The sequence below is a fragment of the Camelus dromedarius genome, chromosome 16, assembly GCF_036321535.1.
Source record: "Camelus dromedarius isolate mCamDro1 chromosome 16, mCamDro1.pat, whole genome shotgun sequence".
Classification (NCBI taxonomy): Eukaryota; Metazoa; Chordata; class Mammalia; order Artiodactyla; family Camelidae; genus Camelus; species Camelus dromedarius.
Genome location: NC_087451.1, coordinates 47,281,778 through 47,300,764, shown reverse-complemented (window position 1 = coordinate 47,300,764; position 18,987 = coordinate 47,281,778). Strand labels below are relative to the sequence as shown.

The window sequence follows — 18,987 nt, the reverse complement described above, 5'->3', positions numbered from 1 at the left end:
GTGGTTGTGCGTCCCACTTAACCCCACCCAGGGGCTGACTCCAAAACCCTTCATCCAATGGTGCTAACCCCCGGCTCTCCCCTGCCCCACCCCACCCACCCAGAGAAGCACAGACCCCGCCAGGGGCAGGGGCCCACCGCACACCCTTGTCCGAGTTCTCTCGGACTAGCCTTCCTGGCTCAGCCAGTGAGGCTCAAAAGGGACACAAAAGAGACGGAAGAAAAGAACAAAGAGAAGCTGTTCCTCTCACCCCCTTCCCTGATGCCAGGGGCACCAGACTGATTCTGAGGCACAAATAAAAGAGGCTTCAAACCCGAGGCTTTTCCTACCTGCCTTTACTAGGGAAGATCCCCCACCTGTGGGTTGGGGGTTCCTTCTGAACTTCAGTGTGGGGAGGGCCCTAAGGTAATAGGATGTCTGGTGGGTCCTGAGCCCAGGGTTGCATTTGTCAGGTCCCCCAGGAGTTTGAGGGTGGCATTTGCAGTGGCTGGAGGGGTCTCACACCCCCACCCCCACCCATGCAGGAGGCACAGACTGAGCACTTGATTAAGTGTTTCTTTCAGTCCATCTTGTTTTCCTCCTAGATTCAAGGCCACAGCAGAGAGTTGGGGACAATGTGCATGCGTGGGTGCGTGCATGTGTGTCTGGAAGAGGTGAACCTGCTTCCTCATGCCAGTTTTCTGGTTGGTTCTCCTGCCGGAGTGCCTGGAGGAAGCTGCCCTCTCCCCTGCGAGTGGGAAGAAGGAAGAGAGCCCTCTGCCATAGACTGCTGGGTGTAGCCCGTGGGTCCGGCTCTACAGCCAACGTTTGTGTATGTCTGTAGAACTGGGGTGACGCCCATTCAGTTTACCACTCAGGGTGGTGGAGTCAAGTGAGCTGATTAGAGGGAGAAGCGTTATAATTTTCCCCAACCAGTCTGGGGAGACCCGTCGAATTGCTACCCCTTTGAGATCAAGCCCAAGCTCCCCAACATCCCCAAGCATCGCGCTAATACTAAGCACTTCCCTTGCCCCGGGCGGGGAACAGCAGCACCATTGCTGAGGGCCCTGTCACTCCGGGCCTCCCAAGACCAGCTCCTGTTGAGTCCCGGACAAGGCAAGCAGCCCGGTGGGAGCCTGATGGACGCGAGTCTCCGCAACGCTTCCTCTGTCCTGGGCTCCCGCGAGGCTCGGAGTTCCCTTCCCAGTTCCCGGCCCCGGCCCCGGCCCAGAGGGGCAGAGTTCCGAACCCAAAGCCGGGGCGGGGCCGAGTGAATGCGCTTGGCCCGGCTTTGCCCTCCCGGCTTGGAGCTTTCCGGGCGCGCTGCGCTAGTCTGTGTCGTCCACCAGCTCACAGAGCATGTTCTCCAAAGCTGTGATGCGCTGCTCCTGGGCTTGCACCTGCTCCCGCAGGGCCTTGATCTCCTCCAGCAGCGTCTCTAGGGTGTGCTGCTGCTGGGTGCAGGGGACAGAAGAGGCGGTGTTGGGCTGCGGGCGTAGGGAGATGGAGCCTGGGTGGAGCCGGGAGGGACCTTACCGACAAGGGGGCGTCGCTGGCCGACTGGCTGCGGCGAGGGCCAGAGGGTGGACGCACGTCCAGGATGTTGCGCTTGGTGACCCGGAGCTCGCGGTGCTTGGGGGGCACGTAACCGTCCCTCAACGAGATGAGCACGGGTTCGGCGTCCTGGCCCGATAGCCATTCGTCCGCTTCCAGGGCCGGCTCGGGTCCCGGCGTGTCTGGGTAGAGGTCATCCTGGAACAGGTCTGACTGCGGGGTCGGGGGACAGGAGAAGGACCGTTAACAGGGTTCCCGGCCTACTTCTCTCCCTTCCGCCTCAAAGCCCTGCCCAACCCCTCTCAGGGCCACTCACCTTGCGGGGCACAGTCATGATGATGGGTTCACACTTTCTTTCGTGCAACTTGTAGAACCTATAAGGAAGTGGGGTTCAGCACTCCCGCAGGCTCCCATCCCCTTAACTTCTACTGGGGCCAAGAGTTTAGAGGCCAAAACTTGCTGAGCACCTACCATACTTTGCACTTTAAACACATTCAGCTGGTAAAACACCTCTGGTGTGGTGTTTAATCATCATTTACAGATGAGGAAACAAGTTCAGAGAATGTCAAACTAGTTAGTGCAAGAGTGGGGTGGGGGGCTGGCACTGGAAGCAAGCCTGTTTGACCTGCTCAAACCCACTCTTTTCCAAAGGTTACAGTATTGGGGAAGCCCCCAGGTCTTTCCAGATGGTACGTGGGGACAGAGGCAGGCAAGCGGCAAGGGCAAGGCTGCTGACCTCGCGATCTCGCACTTGCTGACATCCAGTCCCCGCTTGGGCATGAAGCCCATACCCCTCTGCGGCTCCTTGCTGCTGAACGTGTTCAGGTAGTGCACAAAAGGTGGTTCCTCGGTAATCTCAAAGTACCGAATGCTGCTGTCACCCTGTAAAACCAGTCGGTTCAGAGATGCTCTGGTTGGGGGTCTCCCACATCTTCGTCCAGCCCCTCTGTTCTCCCCTCCCGGCCGGGAGCACCTTGCCACACAGGTAGATGATGCTGGAGTCGGGATCGTAGAAGGGCAATAGGACGCCGTTGCTAGTGTCCATCTCCTGCAGTGCCACTGGCTCCTCGAAGTTGTTCTGCCCGAGCACAGGAGGCGTGACCAGCACTGTCCCGCCCTCTGTGACACTTCTGGATCCCCTGAAGCCCCTTTATGCTTCCTGTCAGCCCCCAAACCCACGCGCGTTCCCAAGGCAGCTCTGGTGAACGGAGCTGCAAGCCTCGACCCTGGACTATCACTCCCAGTCCCCTGCACCTATACCCCCGCGCCACCACATGCAGTCACCGCAAACCACCCCCAGGGACACGGCATCACCAGGTGGGGGCGCCAGCGTGGGCTCCTTCAGGCGACGCAGCAAAACTGGGCAGAGGGGTGGGTGTGGGGATGGTAGGCGCTGCAAAGGGGGCAGCAGCCTCCAGCCCTGTCCAGGTGGGCATGCCCTGCGGGTGGGGGCACCTGGCCCCTCTCCCGTGATGCCAGTCCCCGGGGCACACACCCCAAGCGTCCAGCTGCGTTACCGGGTCCCACAGGCCCAGCTCTCGCTGGCTCATGCGGGTGAAGCCCGTGGTGAAGATATGACCCTGGCGCGTGAAGACCGCCCGCATGGGCCTCATTCCCTCGTGGGCCGCAAACCTCTCCTGGGGGGTGGGGGAGACAGGGAGAGGCGTCATCCAGCTGCCTGCCCTGGGGAGTCTGGAGGGCCAAGCAACCAACTTGCTGACTTGGGTGTGGGGGGCGGGGACAGGGGGTGGAGGCGAAAGGGGCAGTTTCCTGGGGGCCTTTGGCTGGTCTCAGGCCTGGAGAGCGCTGGGCGCGCACGTCTCTCAGCAGATCCCGAGCCCTTAAGCGCCCTCAGAGCAGGCTCCCCCGGCACGCAGCGAGGTTCTTCCCAGATGGGAGCTCCCCGCTCCGCTTCAGCTCTCTTGGGCGCCGGCCGCGGCCTGAGAGGGTGCTCCCGGCTGACCCAGCGAAGGAGCGAGCGCGCGCGCCCGGCGCGGCCTGGCCTACCGGGTCCCAGAGCGCGAGTTGTCGCTCACTCATCCTGCTGAAGCCGGTGCTGAGTAGCTTCCCGTCTGCGGTGAAGACCGCCCGCAGCGGGCGGGTGCCCTCGTGAGGCCGGGCTCGCTCCTGCTCGCGGGGTTAGTGGGTTAGAGCGCCCGCCGCCCCGCTCTGCCCCGGCCGTGCTCGACGCGCGCACTCCGCGCAGACGTGCACGTGCCAAGCGCATCCCGTGCCCCGCGTTAGATTCAGGCTGGTGAGGCAAGTGCTGCCCCCCGGGCAGGGATACTCAGCTGGGACAAATAATGCGAGGGTTACCCCCAAACCCCTTCCCAGCGGGTCAACTAGGGTGAAAAGGGGCCTGCCCGTGAGCCAGTGTCAGGCTCAGACCCTGGAAGATGGCTCTAGGTGCCGACCGGGAGGAGAGGGGTCCGGGAGCTTAGGTTCATGCAGGTCTGGTGGGAGGGAGGATAGTTTGCAGCTTTCCCCACCCTTAGTCACAAATCGAGCGGCCCTTCTCTGAACTTCTGAGATGCAGGGGAGGGAACAGAAGCGGGGCCGAGAATTGCGGGTGAGGGCTTACTTAGAGGACAGGGGGCTGAGTCTCGGGTTGAGGTGGAGGAGGTGAGAGCTGGGACCGGAGGCTCAGAAGATTGCAAGTGCAGAGGCCTGACAGCTGCCCCTTGGGGTAGGGGCTGGGAACTGGCTACCCCAGGTACTCACCGCCACCACCTGGCCCTTGCGGGGGTCAATGATGCGCAGGGTCTTGTCCTTGCAGGTGGTGGCTAGCAGGCTACCGTTGCTGTTCCAGCACACGCTGTGGATGACGTCCGGGTGCATGTCGTCTAGACTCAGGAGCACCTCCCCAGTGCCCACGTTCCAGATGATGATCACATTGTCACCACCTGCCCAGAATGGCCAGGCACCGTTACCTGGGCCCTGCCTTTGCCACTCCCCATCCAGATCTATGGTAGGGGCCCCTCCCTAGGCCCCCAGACCTGCACTGAGCAGGACATTCCGGGCAGTGGGGTGCCAGGAGAGGATGCCCACACGTTTGGAGTGGCCCTCGAGTGTGATGATGGGTTCCGTAATGTTGCGCATAGGGGTATAGTCTGGAATCTGCCACACCTGGGTGGAAGGAAAAGGCATAGAGTGGGTGGGATGAGGAGCCCGCTTTGTCTCTCTGCTTCTCCCATGCTTCCCCCATCCTCCTTCTCCACCAACCCTCCAACCCTACTGGTTCGCTTCAGTGGTAAGGGTCAAATGCAGGACAAGATGTAATGGTGCCTGCCTGGGGTAGAAGCAGCTGGGAGCCAGGAGGGGGCACTGCCAGCTCTCGAGAGACTTCCCTACTCACCCAGAAGGGAGACTTCAGAGCACTACCCCCCTGCTCTTTAGGTCCCAAGGTGGCCATGGCTATAATTAGTCCTAAGCAGTGCATCCTGGGAGGGGTTGGGCATGTAGCTAAAAACAACCTAGAAGCTGGGCAGGGCAAGGCCCTGGGACTCAGCACCTCCCTTGCCACCTTCCCCAGCACAGGTGAGGCAGTCCACCCTGCTTCCCCTGCCCAAGTGCCCAGCAGCAGCCACCTGGCTCCTACCATGATAGTGGTGTCATCTGAGGCACTGGCGATGACGTTGTCATTGTGTGGGCACCAGTCGATGTCCAGCACAGGGGCAGTGTGCCCAGTGACCAGTGGGTAGTTCTTATCCACTCGCCCTGTCTGCAGAGGTCAGAGAGGGAGATGTGGGGCCACTGTCCTTGTGTTTTCTGGGGGTGGGGAGTGGACTTGTTTACATCTCAATTCTCTATTATCTGTTTTCTCTTTGTAGACCCTCCTCTGTGCTTCTTCATCCCCATCCAGTCTACATCTCGTACTTCACTAAAGGCTGAGTTGAAGTCACTTAATATCAAGGAATCAGATTCAGAGAGGTAAGATAACCAAGGACACACAGCTAGATACTTGGTAGAGCCAAGATTTGACCTCTCAGTCCAATGCTCTTCCAAAAACACCTACTTGGAGGAGGGTGGTCTTGGGCCTGTTCCCCCAAGTGAAATGTCTATGGGAAGACCCTGGTGGACCCTAGAGGTCAAGGTAAGGTAATATGCAGCCCTTTCCTAGTCACACTTGACAGATCTCCCCCTTGTCACTGGCTTTGCCTTGGAACCACAAGCAACAGGCATTCCTGGTGCCTGCTATCTCCCAACCTGAGCTGGGACCCATCTATTTTTGGTCTTTATGGTATGTTTGTGGGGGCTCCAAGGCCTTTGCAGGGGCTGGCATCAGCCCAGGCCAGGCGGTAGGAAGAGAGGGGTGGCCGTGTGGCATTGGAGTGGCAATTGTACTGGGGAGGAAGTGGCTCCAGCTGAAATTTGAGCCCTGGGGATGGTGTCCTTGGATTGTGTCTGCGTTGTCCTGGAGTGAGTCACTGGCTATTATCAGGCCTCATCCTGACCTTGCCACCTGTGGGGCCTCCCCTAACAAGGTATAGGGGCCAGAATCCAGGTGAAGGTCATGCGTTGGAGTGGCCATCCTGAGGGCAGAGATGGCTGAGGGGCTTGAGGCTACTCAGTAAAGGTGGTCATTTCTTGGCTCCCATCCCTGGAGTAGAGAGCACTCTGGCCTTATATGTCATGTCCCCTGCCCTTTGCTCTTATTCTACCTTACTGCAAGAACCAGAATGGGGAGGTGGCCAGGGACTCTTTGGATAGAGCCTGAGTTTGTCCTCAGTGTGTGCTCTGGGATGTGACAGTCAAATGGTCACCCAGGGCTGGGTACAAAGATCTTGATACCAAAAAATGAAGGGATGTGGCATTATGAGCAATAGGAACAGAATCTTGGCCAGGTGCTGACTCCACTGCTTCCCAGCTATCTCCATGACCCCCTCCTGGTCCCTGCTGGGAACAGGCTGCTGCATGGAGAAGGGGTGGGCTGTGAGTGTGTGGGCCACTATGATGCTGCTACTCAGGGAGGGGTGAGGGAGCCTCCCAATTGGTCCCTGAGGACTTGGGGAACAGAGAGCAGTCAATCCATGGGACTGCTCTTCTGACTGAAGAATGGAACTAAGTGAGAACACAGGCTGCTGTCCAGAGTCCCCAGGAGTCACAGCCAGTGTCCTCCACCTGCTTCCTTCCCCTTATCCCTCACCTTGGCCAGAGGCAGGACGATGAAGGCACCTCCACCCCCAGCCTCCACAATAATGGCCAGGAATTTGGGGTTGACGGCACAGAAGGAGCTGTCCCATGTGACCTTGGACACTCGGATGTCCTCGTAGGCCTGGTCAGCCTTTGCTGCCTGTCCAAACACATGGCGGAATTTGCTCTGCCGAACCACACGCCGACTCATAGCTGGGGGCAGAGGTGGAGGATCTCAGTGCCCAGAAATGCCTTTGGTCCTTAGTCCTGTGAGCTGTTGGAGGGAGGAAGAGTTGAGGGTGGCAAATGAGAAGGGTTATCTGGCCAGGAGTCAGGTATAAATTAATGCAGAGTCTGGTCCTAGAAGCAGGGAGCTTTCTCCAAGGTGAATAAAAGTGTGGGGAAGTTCTCTGTCACCTATAAAGTGCTGATTAATTCAAGAGGCTAGGATTTGGGACTTGACTCCTCCTTAGAGAACCAGGTTCGGGGGACAGTGGAGCTTGACTGGGCCTGGGAGCTTCCTGGAAGTTGAAGTGCTTTTGGGAGGAGCCTCAATGCCAGGCTGCCTTCCCACTGCCAGCCTTGGATGAGCATCTCTTAATGGAAGTGGTTTATCTCCCAGAGGCCAGCAGAGGAGAGGCACCTTGTCTAGAATCAGAGGCCTTGGCTCAAGGCCAGCGATGGGGCTAGGACTTTAGTCCTCCAAGAGCCTAAACTCGGCATTTCTGTCATAGTGTAGGCAGATGGGGTTTTGCCTTTTTCTACAAATTTGCCAAGGAGAAGTTCCTCCTGTCAGCGAACCTGAGTCCTTCTTGCTGCTGTTTTCATCAGTTTCCTCTCATGTTGTTGGGGGGAAACAGTGGAAGGTGGATCTCTCCTCCTTCCACTCCTCTATGTACTGGCTTAAGAGGTCCTAACCTTGGTGTTCTGGCTTTCGCCTACCATACTTCAGTCCCACTTCTCTTCTGGATCGTCTCTCCTACTAAACTCTCCCTGGGTGGGGTCCTCGACCCCTGGGCTAGAGCCAGATTTTCAGGAGTGGAGTGGGGAGGATGAGGTGCCTTTTCTCCCTTTAGGGGCCTGGGCTAAGCTCTTTCCCAGGGGACACACTGTGCTCTTCCAAAGCCCCAGCCACTGACTGCTGTCCCTCCCCAGCCCCGGGCATCCCTGTGCCCTTCAAGCCGCTTCTGCGGCCCCCCAGCCTGAGGCCCAGCCTCCCCGCACCCTCCTCCGGCCTCCTGCCCCAGCACTGCGTTCTTGCGAGACGAGGTGTCTGCGCCCTGCGGGCCGCTGTCCGGCCAAATATAGACACCAAGTCCGCCCCGCCCGGGACCGAATCTGGCGGCGGAGGAGGGGGGGCGCAGACCTCTGTCCCCTCCAGACCCCGCCCGCTCGGCCGGCTGCGGTGGCGGCGGTGGGGGAGGGTACCTGGTCCTGAGCGGGCCGAGGGGATCTCACGCTGCGACTTCTCCGCGGAGGGGGTTGGGGGTGCGCTGGGGGCCGAGGGAGGCGTCAGGGCACTGGAACTGCCTCTCCGGGTGTCCGCGGCGTCTGGGGCCCGGGTGTTCGGCTGCGCGCTCCGGCCGCTGCCTGCGACTCTCGGGGCCCAGCGCCGCTGCAGTCCCAGCTGCCGCTGCCATCAACCTGCGGAGGCGGGGCCTGGGGCAGGGGCGGGGCCGCACAGGCCCCGCCCCCTCCAGCGGCGGGAAAGTCGAGCTCCGTAGACTCCGCGCGGCGAGTCTGCTGGCCTCCAAGAAGAGTCAACAGTAATTTTGCGGGTGTGAGCTCCTTCTCCGTGCCCCGCCCCTCCCATGTGGGCTGCGGAGGCGCAGGTTCCCAGAACTGGGCGCTGAGACAGGGAGCCGACGAAGGGGCGCGCTCCTCTTAGAGCCGGCGGCCGCGAAAGATCAGGTGCCGTCTCGCTGCATTCCTGCTGCAATCGCACTCCCAATTTAGCACATCCCGTCGGGCCGCGGCTGCGGGAAAGCACGTCCAGACACCCTTGCGGAGAGGTCCCGAAGAGGCTCTGGGGGCCCTTGGATGAGGGCCTAGGCTGGCCCAGGGCAGCTGCGAGGGTACCAGGCACGGGGCTGTGAATGTTACTGTTTTTATTATTAATAGAGATAGCGACCACTTGAGAACCTAAAACGCTGTCACTCTACCAGGCATTTCACCTAGTTAGAGAGGAACCCATAAAGCAGGGCAGAAAGCAGCCTAAAGACCGGGGGGTGAGTGGGAATGAACCCACTTTGACCGCCTGGGAACACCAGTTTCAAGGGGAAGTGGCTGGCTGGCACAGGTCTTTGGCCAAACTTTGGACACCCAGCCTGACTCCTGAAGTATTGAGGGCTTTGTTTGAACTGGTGCCCAACTGTGTTCCAAGGAAGTCTCCACCCTCTACCACGGATTGACCAAGGTTACAGAGGAGGTAAAAAGGAATCTGATCAAAATACAGCCAGTGAAGAACAATTAGCCCCCCTAGCTGCTGCCTATCCAGCGCCCACCCACTGCTTAGATTTCTTCCTTTGGATCATAAGGCCCTGGAGAGCAGAAAGGGACCAGTTATTACTTCCCACTCTCCAGGGCACACCTGGGAATCAATGGAACACAGCTTCTCGGAGGGTAGAGATCAGCACTGGGGGTAAAGGGAGGGAAGGTGGTGGGACCCTCGAAGGCCCCCACAAGACTCTCAAGTATTCAGTGGCTTGTGGGGAACAGAACTGTTACAGGTGCTCCAGAAATAATTAATGGCATCAGGGGGCCATAAGGGTAGATGAGGAATCTCCCTTTTATGTAGATTCCAGGCACATGATTAGGAGGAAAGGACCTGACTGACTCAGTTGCTCCTTAGTAACAATAGCTCACACTTGTTATGTGTCAGACACTGTTCCATTCTGATAACAGCCTTCTGAGATGGGTAATATTATTACCCTTATTTAATAGAGGAGGAAACTGAGGCACAAAGAAGTTAAATAGCGTATGCATCATTCAGATAGTGGGAAGTGAAGCTGAGATTCCTACCCAAGTGATCTGGTGTCTGGGTCAATCTTTTCAGCGCTATGCATTTCTCATTGAAGGACAGTGACACGTTATCTCACAAGTGCTCATACTGTGAGCGTTACACCTTGTGGCACAGAGGAAAGGATGCCTGAACTAATTAGAAAACTGGAGTTCCAGCCATTGCTCAATCACCCAATTTTTGCAGCTCTCTGGGCTATAAAATGAAGAGGGCTGGCTAAGGTTCCTTCCAACTCTGCACCACTTGTTGGCAGAGAAGAGATTTGACATGCTGTCTCCTACCCTGAAATGGCATTTTTTTTCTTCCCTCTCTTCTTTTCTCCTTTTTAAAGAGAGCTAGGCACTGCACTCTAGATGGGAGGGTCTGGGACTAGCAAGCAGGAATCCTTCAATCCATTCTACCTTCCATCCATTACCTGGGAAGGGGGTTGCTCTCCAGACAAAGGAGTGGGAATTCACATATTGCTTAGAGCTGGCATGGCTCAGCCCAGCTCTTTAGCCTTCCTTCTTCTGACTGCCAAGGCCTAGCAGAGCTCTGGGTGGGCAGAATCAAGGCACAAAGAGCCAATCAGGGGGAGAAGCTACTTGGACTTTGTACTTTCCCTTGCTGTTACCCATTTGACTGTTACCCATCTGAACTGCAATCCGTAGAAGGCAGGCAAGGATTTCATCTTTCATAAAGCTACTTTCTGGAAGAGGTAGCCAGGCAACTTAGACGTGATTTGGTTGGTTTATTTTGGCTCGAAAGCCAAGACTGATTAGGGTCAGGGACTCCAAGCACCCCTAGAATATTTTGTGAAATGACCTTGCCTTCACCATCATGCACTCTGGCACTCCAGCCAGACACCAGGGGTGTACCTGTCCCACTGGATAGGGATGATTTCAAAGGAGAGCAGGCTGACTTAATTTTAGTTCAAGGCAGTGTTTTCTCTGGAAATGTAGCAATTTGGAAACTGAGCTTTCCCTAGACAGTAGTGCTGCTTTATGTGTGACAAATGGCTCCACTAAACATCTCATGATGGGTCTATGGAGGGTGGGAGAAGGGGAGAACTGCCCCTCGACCCCCAGCGTGTTGTAGAGAACTGTCCTTTGGCCCCATCTCTTTCTCTATCACTGACATCAAATGATTCGCTAATGATGGGAGACGGTTAAAGCTTTTACTTCTTTGGAAAGTCATGCCCCATTTCTAGAAACCTTTCAGTGAGCGGAGGTGCCTTACGCTGAAAGCTTGTGAGCTCTCTCACTAATGTCCAGAGAGGTCACAGCAGCTGTCCCAGAGCAGTCACTTTGTGCCACAGATGGCGGAGGAATTTTGGGCCTTTTGCTTATTCATTCTCCTAACATTCAGGTGTTGGCTTTGGCAAGAGCCTCTTTGACTGGGCAAGTTCCCAGCAAGATTGCCTGATTGGAGCCACACTGAAATAATCTTCAGTGATCCCATTTCCCATCCACTCTTTATTCTGTGGGAGGTACAAAGCTCTCCCAGAGCTCAGCTGTCTCATAAGGGAGGGAGATCAATCAATGAGAACTGCTTCGTGTTTATCATTGGTGTTCTCTTTCAATCCCTCCACCTTCTTAGGACTGCCTCCCCCCTTTTGTTACACTCGATCAAGTACACGTTTCGTCTTCAAAATAAAAATTTATTCAATCTGTAACAAGAACGTTGAATCTGCACATGTGCGCACAAGTTCACATTTAAAAACAGCGGAGCACATCAGTAATAAAAAAATCTATGATACAAGTGGAACATCCCAACCACCAGGAAGATTAAGGAAGGAGATGAGACCACTCTTTATATTCTGCTTCAAATGCCTCAAAAAGGTCCCAGAGATTACAGGAAGCACCTGCTTTATTTAATAAAATGAGCATAAAAGTTTGGGGTGCCTGGGGCAAAGGTAACAGTCAGTGGGAGAGTCTTTTGGACTTGTTTTCCACGTTTGGAGCAAGTCCTACAAAATAAAGTAGGAAAAAAAAAAAAGAAAAGGCACCTTAAGATATGCCAAGCAAACCAAATTCCAATAAAATATAAAAACCAAATGATTCCCCATGGGCTTATTGATTGGGAAGCATTTCAGGGCCAGCTACCCAGCTTTCAGACTGGGTCATCAGCTCGAGTTAAGCCCTGGGTATTAGCTCTCCGTGTGTACACAGGATGCTGCCAGCAGTGTTGCTGTGAGGACACAGATGGCAGCACTAGTCATACACCCCTTGGGGCATCTTCAAGCCGATGAGGGATGATTCCAGTTTAGAAATCCTGTCCTAGATCTCTGGGGCACTGAGAAAATGAGGCTGGTTCTCTTTTCATAGCAGGAGCCAGGCCCAGTCACCCTCCACTTCCAGGCTGGAAAAGTACAGAAGCACCTTGCAGTAGCTCTCCATGGCATCAAGGGACCCCAAGCCCTGGAGAAGGGTTAGGAGTGTGCAGCTTCCTGCTTTGGTGGCAGGCAGGCTTTTTCCTAATACAGGCGTCAGATAAGTTGAGGCAGCAAATACATTTATGCCTAACACATGCCTTGATCTTTTAGTTTGGAAGGGAAAACAAAGTCCAAGACACTTTTAAGTTGGATTGGTGCTGAAAGAGCTAAAATTTCATCTCCTTTACCATCAAAAAGCAAAACAAAATTTAAAATGACACTAGCCATTCACCATTACAACCATCACTATAAGACACACCATCACTGAGGAAGTGACGACTATTTCCACACAGAGTATTGGATGGGAGTGCAGGCCACAGCTGGAAGTCAGCTCCAGGTGTCCCCCACTTACCCATGAGGGCTGACCATAATGGCCCTGCTCTGCGTGAGGACTCACAGGACAGCCAGAGCTGGGTTCCTGGAGAAGGAGGAGACTGAGCGGCCATCAAGATGATCCACATTTTAATACTCACAATGTAAACAAAGTATCCACAAACAGTTGTTCAAAAAAAGCCAAACAGTGGCTTGATTTAAAAATTTTTAAATGCCCTTGAAAGTGACCCTTTTTGCATAATGCTTGCTTTCTTTAAAAAAAAAAAAACAACCCACCAACTCCCATAAAAACATCTTTACCAAACATGGCTAGATCACTTCAGACCTGAAATCCTCAGATGGAACAAGTGAAGATTTTTGTGAGCTGCTATGTCTCGGAAGCTTCAGGTCTGTCCAACAGCATCTGCCTGTGGCCCTTCAGCAGGAGGGGACCTCAGAGCCTGGGCTGTCACCCTCAGGCTGTCCTTGGGGCTCTTGGTAGTTCCCAAAATGAGAAAGAGGAAATACCAGTTGGGATAAAGACACAGACCCAGGAAAATGCTAGATAAAGAGCCTGAAGAGGGCTGAGATGTTAGGAATGACCCCAAACATTCAGAATCTGAAAGGCAACCAAAATGGGGAGAGATGAGCACGACTAAACTATAGTACTGCACGTCTACCACAGCACACGCTACTCCTAAGCGTTTCTAAAGTCAAGAGGGGTTTCTCTCCTTCTTACTGACCAGGTAACCATCCAGATTACAGCTCAAAATATGTGTGCTCCTGGGACTTTTAACCCAGGCATCACAATGTTACTTTTTACACACACGCGCGCGCGCACACACACACACACACACACCCCTCCAGAGTAATTTTGAGTCAGACTATGGTGGTTTCCAAAATAAAGAGAGGCACTCAGCAAGAGGTCAAAACTTTTCCTCCTCATCTCTGTCAACCTACCAGACCTGCTGTTTCGGGTCTGGGTTTTCCATGAACAGAAAAGGGAAATAGGCCACCTGAGATTATCAAAAAGTCTGAAGAGAATAAAGTTTGAAAAGTCTTTGATAGCCCATCATGCACTTTCCCCGGACAGCGCTCAGCTACGTAAACAGCACAAGAACACTCGGTTGTGGGAGTCTGAGAGCTGGCAAACCCCCACAGCGTGGCTGAACTGCAGGCCTTGTGTACAGGGTTTTGTTTAGGCAGGTAAATTAAATGATAAAAAATAATTTAAAAAAAGGCAGAGCAAGACAGTTTCCTCTATTAAAAAAAGTTTTTGTTTTTCTTCACAGCATTAGAGGGTTCCGCCCACCTGCCCCGTCTTTGTTGTTATTTAATGCAGTGAGAAGTGAGCATTAAACACAGTGGCGGGGAGAAGACAGAACCATGCAATTCTGTTGACCCTGCTTGTACTTCTTAATATGAGGACTGTCACCATCTCAAGGGATAACATGAGTGGACACCACTCTCTTAACATCCATGCAAATCCTCCTCTTGCCACCCCGCCCACAGTTTCCTGTCCTTTCCCCATCAGATTGGTGATGGAACTGCCTCAGCAAGACAGAGCAGATTAGATGGAAGAGCCCTGAAAATCCATAACCTCTCTTGCAAGCCTCCTCACACTGGAACATGCCACCTAGGAAAATGCTTTACAACACATTAAATATCCAGAACTCACAAATGTGGGTGACACATTTGAACATTTAAGGAAACTAGGGACAGCACAGGTACATATAATTACTCCACCATAAAGACACTTGTAACAGGAGGTCTCTGTTCAATTTGCCTCTTGGCAGTGATGTCAGACCAAACCATGGCCTCCACACAGCAGCTGGACTCACAGCTCCTCCTGAGCACCTCTGAGTGGCCTCAATCCACCTTTTCTGTCTCCTTTGGGTCTCCCTACTACCTGTCCTCACCAAACTCTGGCCTCTGACATCACCTTGACAGTCTATGCATTTGTCTTTTCCTCTCAGTGCTGTGATGAACCAAAAACCTGTGCTCGGTCAATCTCTGAGCAACGTGGACATCAACCAAAGCAAACAGGAAGCAAATCTGCAAAACAATCCTATTCAGTTTTAATGAGCTGCAGAGGGCGTTCCATTCCAGGCTAAATATGTTTTCTGTAAGAAGCTGAAATAGGCTTGTCTATGGCAGGTGCTCCTGTGTTAAGGATCTCCACAACAGCAGCAAAGCAACAGCATCCTAAATGGAGTCTTAAGGGCGTCTGCCCTTGGCTGAGGCCTCCCTGCAGCCTTTCAGCCTAATCCACTAGGAGCTTCCACCCTGGGCAGCAGGAACACTCACACATGACACTCCCTGGCTGTGGTTCGGCTACTGGCAAAGAATGTTCTGGGATTTCAGTCTCAAAGAGAAATCAGCCTTCAGTCAAACTGCGATCTAACGGGAACCTTCTCTGAGGAGGAAGTTACTAACGCATAATTTGGCAGGAGCTGGTGATGAGATGTCTCTATTTAAACAATTAGAACCACCATTAATATACTCTGCAGGTTCCTACCAACACCCATCACTTTTGTTTCTGTGGTGCCTGCATGTTTTCCAGTTGCAGCTTTACTCCTCCTTACAATGGATAACTCAGAAAGACCCTACAACATTAACAACAAAACAGTGTCAGAAAGTGACAACGCTATGTACATAAATACTGTGTATAAATGAGAGAAATGACAAATCTTTCAGGAAAAGAAAAAAAAACTTATGTCAAGTGTTAACAGTGGTAATATCGAAAAGAAAACTTTGCATTCAATGGAGGTTATACATATATAATGTAACAACTCAAATATCTATGAAATTAAAAAAAAAAAGGCAGCACTGGGAGAAACAGTTTGAGGGAGGAAAATAAATTGGAAAAAAATATGGCCATTAAACTCAGAAGGCCCACAGTTATTCAAGTAATGGAAGGGTTAAAACCCTACATTATGTATTCATTTTACAAGAACACACTGACTTTCAATTGCTGTTTTTCAAACTTGTCCCTATTTGAGTTTTAGTTGGGAGGAGGCGGCAGAGCACATTTCCTGGCAGGGGGCCAGGACGGCCACCTGTGTGGAGCCCACCCATCCGGAAGATAACTGGGCAGCCGCCTCTCCACCCCCGATTTCACCTCCTCCTCTTACGCTTTCCTCTACAGGGGACCTCTAGGATTTCATCTGGGGTTCACTTTTAATCTAATTAAAAATGACTTGCTTGGGGGAGAAACTATTTGCTTGATAAGTTTACAAGGCCAGCCATTATCATGTCTTTCTGTAATGACACACTCCGGAGTGGCAGAAGAAACGGATTCTGGAGGACCCTCTTTGAAAGCAAAGTAGAATGTGCCCCATTCGGGAACTCCAAAGGGCTGGGGCTGGGGACCAAGGCTGAGAGCATGCTGATGTTGGGCGGCCCCCTTCAGCGAATCCGATGCATCAGGTCTGGAGACCAAACCATCATCACACAGGCCTGCGGCGGCATTTCCAATTTCCAGCTTGATCCCCACCATCCCCATCTGCTTCCTTCCTTGATCAAGCAAGTATGCTTTTTCTCAGAGGGCAAAATGAGGAGCAGGTGGCAGTTGATTGAAAAACAGCAATTTGCCTTTGATAAAGGTGTTCTTTGAAAATGAGTATTTTTTGAGGTTTGAATTTTCCAAAAATGAAAAATGATAAAATGGTCTTGCCGTCCAAATCAAACTCTCTCTCTCACACACACACATACACACAGAGAGAAAAAAACCAAACCCTGCATGCGCCAGGAACAGTAAAATGACCAAAATATTATAAAATTAACCAATAAAGTGCATGTTCCTTACATATTACACCTGCCCCTTTCACAAACATTTCTTTTAGAAAGTCACATGTATAGGCTCAGAATCACATGGTATTATAGAAGGGGTTGCTTGTCCGTTTTTTCTCATTTGCTCTTTTCAGTCTGCGAAGGGGGTGAGTTCTGCCGTGCTGCTGAAGGGGCGCCACAGCCAGCCCTGGAGCTGGGCCAGCACACGGCAGTCCCTGGGTCTGCAGCAAAGGAAGGCCTCCTTCAGAACTAGTCAATTCGGGTCCTGCCCTGGGGAGCAAACACTGCTGACTGTAACCAAATTCTTTGGCATACTGTACGAGGGGCCTCTCCACTGGCTTGCTCTGCGCAATACACTCTGTTGTTTTGAGTTGCTCGACAAAATACTTGGTGGGCTCCTGGTTCTGTGGGGCATCTGGGTTTTCTGGGGGCTCCTGGGCCTCCATGGCATGCATGCCTGAGACCGTTCTGAGGAAAGGCTGAAGCAGTTTGAGATGAGGGGACTCAGAGCAGACAGGCGCCCTCTCCGGTAAACAGTCTTTATAGAGGTCCAAGTAACCCAACTTGGCGAGGGAAGCTGAACGCCTCATCTCGGGTGGCCTGGTGAGCCCTACCTGGGAAGTCACTTGGGACTCGACTTCTTGAGCGTGCTCCTTCACTACACTGGGGCTGTCACTGAGACCCCTCCTACTGTCACTACTGGAGCTGTGCGGGAGTTGACAGGCCATGGGTGATGGGTCCAGTTTTTCTTGTTGCTCCCCAATATTGTCCCCAAGTTTGCTAATTAAAGTCAGGTCTTCACTGCTTAACTGGGAGCCCTCAGGTGGCACTTCACTGTCCCCAGAGAGGGGGCCCTCCCGACTTTCTTCCCAGCTGCCCTGCTCTGCAGAGGGCTCGTTGTCTGTAGTGCTGCTTTGTTCTGTGAAGCCTTCCAGGTGAACCACAGTCTGGGGATGCAGGTAATCCAAGCTGGCAGACGGTACATGGGTTGTGCAACTGACAAAAGGCGCTGCTGTCTCCAGGGCAGCTGCCGGGCTGTTGCCCCAGTCTCCAGGGCTGCTCAGGGCGGGGGTCGGGTCGGTGGGCCCGGCATGCTCGGGAGAGGAAGGAGGCAGAGGTAGCACTTTGGGGTGCAGAGAAGCCTGGTTGGGGCTCAGGGTCCTGTTCAGATTTTCATCCAGTGCACAGAGGACAGTGATGGACTTCTCCACTTTCACTTTCCTCAGTCCTTGCTCCCCACTCTTCTCACTGGTGGCTGTTTCACCCCCAGGCCCAGTGTGATCGGGTGACGTCACTGTGGGGGTGTACTCAATGATTTCTATCTTCTTGGGAAGGGGCAGAGGGACTGCTGGTGTCTCAGATCCCTGGCATGAGACCACGGCCCTCTGCTCCTTCAGGACCCCTCCCTGCTGTGTTCTAGGACCTGATCCTGGGCCCTCCTGAGGAGCTGGTGATGGGTGAGATTCCAGCAGCTCGGGTGCTGGAATGATGGCCTGTTGCTCAGAATGGGCTAGGGAGCCAGCCTCAGACCCACTGCACTTCCCTTTGCCCTTGCTCATCTCTGGTTCCTTGGGGACGAATGAATACTCCAGGCTGGCTTCACCACTCTTCCCTTTTGGAGCCAGGTCTGCCACAGAAGAATCGTTCTTGGAATTCTTGCGAGTGGACAATGGGGTACAGGCAGGGGTAGCGCCATGGTGCTCTTGCTCCTGCCGCAAGCGCTCCTCAAACTCCAAGGTGGCTCGCCTCACGGACCCGGGGTACCACTTGGCACCTGGGGGCATCCCTGGGCCCCAGAGCTCTTGTTCCCCCTCAGCTGGTTCCTCTTCTTCCAGCTCTGTGGTGGATGAGTGTGCCACTGGGCACCCTTCTGGGTCCCACTTCCCTGAGTCTTTGGCTAGATCAGGCTGGGCTGTGCAGGAACCTTCACTCTGCTCCAGATTTCCAGGCTTGTTCTCTGTGGCTTGGGCCCTCTCAAGGGGCAGCTCATGGCCAATGTGCTTCTTTGGTGTGTGGCATGGGTTGGACAGCATGTCTCCTTTCACTTGAATCTGTCCAGCTCCTTGACTGATGGATTCAATCTCAGTGATGATTTCTTTGACTGAAATTGCATTTTCTGGGTGAGACTGCATGAAGATGTCTGGGCTGACCAGTTCGGAGATTGCCTAGGCAGAGAAAATAGTGAGATGGTTACGGCAAACTGTCAGCTAATTGAAAATGCCAGACTTTTGGCTTACTAATCCCCTGAGTGAGGAGAACCTTCTGGCTACGAGGACATAAGTCATGGTGTGGCTGGGACTGTCCTCTGCCTGGGATTGTACTCTGTTCTGTCATACAAGAAAAAAGAAATGGACTTGTCAGAGGCAAAGATCCAAAATTAGTCACAGACTATGTCACTGTGTACTAAACTTCTGCTCTGTTTACTCAAATAGGATTCTAATCCAATATCTTGCTCCAAAAGTAAACAGCAAGTAGCCTTGGAGGCTCCTATACTCTTCATTTTCTTAAAACCACGAGCCTTCAGGATTTAGGCCATACTGGGGTAAATGAAACATTTCCTCTCTAGCCTATCAACTTCCAGTTTATCCTAACCTGGTTCAAAGGGAGGAGTCCCACTGAAGGGCTTGGTGGCCATCTGGAACATGCTCAGTGATAGAGGAAGACGGACGTCTGACTTGGAGACGCACTATTCTCTTCTGTCCTCTGTCTCACCAGCCTCCCTCCATGTCCTCCCACTGCTGCTCCCAGCAACAGCATCCCAGCATATGACGGCACCCTGCATCTG

At 53.4% G+C, this 18,987-nt stretch overlaps 2 protein-coding genes across 12 annotated transcripts in view; both read right to left on the bottom strand.

The window, feature by feature from the left end:
- Window positions 1–880: 880 nt before the first annotated feature.
- CORO6 (coronin 6) lies at window positions 881–8,326 on the bottom strand. 5 transcript variants are annotated; one of them, XM_031468458.2, is made up of 11 exons: window positions 8,095–8,326; window positions 6,680–6,940; window positions 5,132–5,254; window positions 4,530–4,659; window positions 4,255–4,436; window positions 3,541–3,660; window positions 2,507–2,611; window positions 2,270–2,415; window positions 1,850–1,907; window positions 1,516–1,746; window positions 881–1,433 (listed from the first exon to the last, which is right to left on the bottom strand). In XM_031468458.2, the coding sequence occupies exons 2-11, from the start codon at window positions 6,875–6,877 to the stop codon at window positions 1,308–1,310; spliced, it is 1,419 nt and encodes a 472-aa protein (XP_031324318.1). In that variant the 5' UTR covers window positions 6,878–6,940; window positions 8,095–8,326; the 3' UTR covers window positions 881–1,307. The 5 variants fall into 5 exon arrangements, with proteins under 5 accessions (XP_031324318.1, XP_031324321.1, XP_010977245.1 ...); XM_031468461.2 differs by having other exon boundaries at window positions 881–1,430; window positions 8,095–8,325; XM_010978943.3 differs by lacking the exon at window positions 3,541–3,660 and adding an exon at window positions 3,051–3,170 and having other exon boundaries at window positions 8,095–8,325.
- A 2,977-nt stretch (window positions 8,327–11,303) lies between these two features.
- The window catches only part of SSH2 (slingshot protein phosphatase 2), a 215,607-nt gene continuing 207,923 nt past the window's right edge, over window positions 11,304–18,987 (bottom strand). For all 7 annotated transcript variants that reach the window (XM_031468469.2, XM_031468468.2, XM_031468470.2 and 4 more), the window contains one exon: window positions 11,304–18,367. In XM_031468469.2, the coding sequence (XP_031324329.1) occupies window positions 16,280–18,367 (2,088 nt within the window). In that variant the 3' untranslated portion in view covers window positions 11,304–16,279. The remainder of the gene's footprint in view (window positions 18,368–18,987) is intronic.

Excerpts from the sequence above, each read along its gene's own strand:
- CORO6 (XM_031468458.2), bottom strand. The coding sequence starts at position 6,877 with ATGAGTCGGCGTGTGGTTCGGCAGAGCAAATTCCGCCATGTGTTTGGA. Across the intron at positions 1,908-2,269 it reads AGCAAGTGCGAGATCGCGAG|GTTCTACAAGTTGCACGAAA; the intron begins GTCAGCAGCCTT and ends ACTTCCTTATAG. Across the intron at positions 1,434-1,515 it reads CCAGCGACGCCCCCTTGTCG|CAGCAGCACACCCTAGAGAC; the intron begins GTAAGGTCCCTC and ends CCCTGCACCCAG.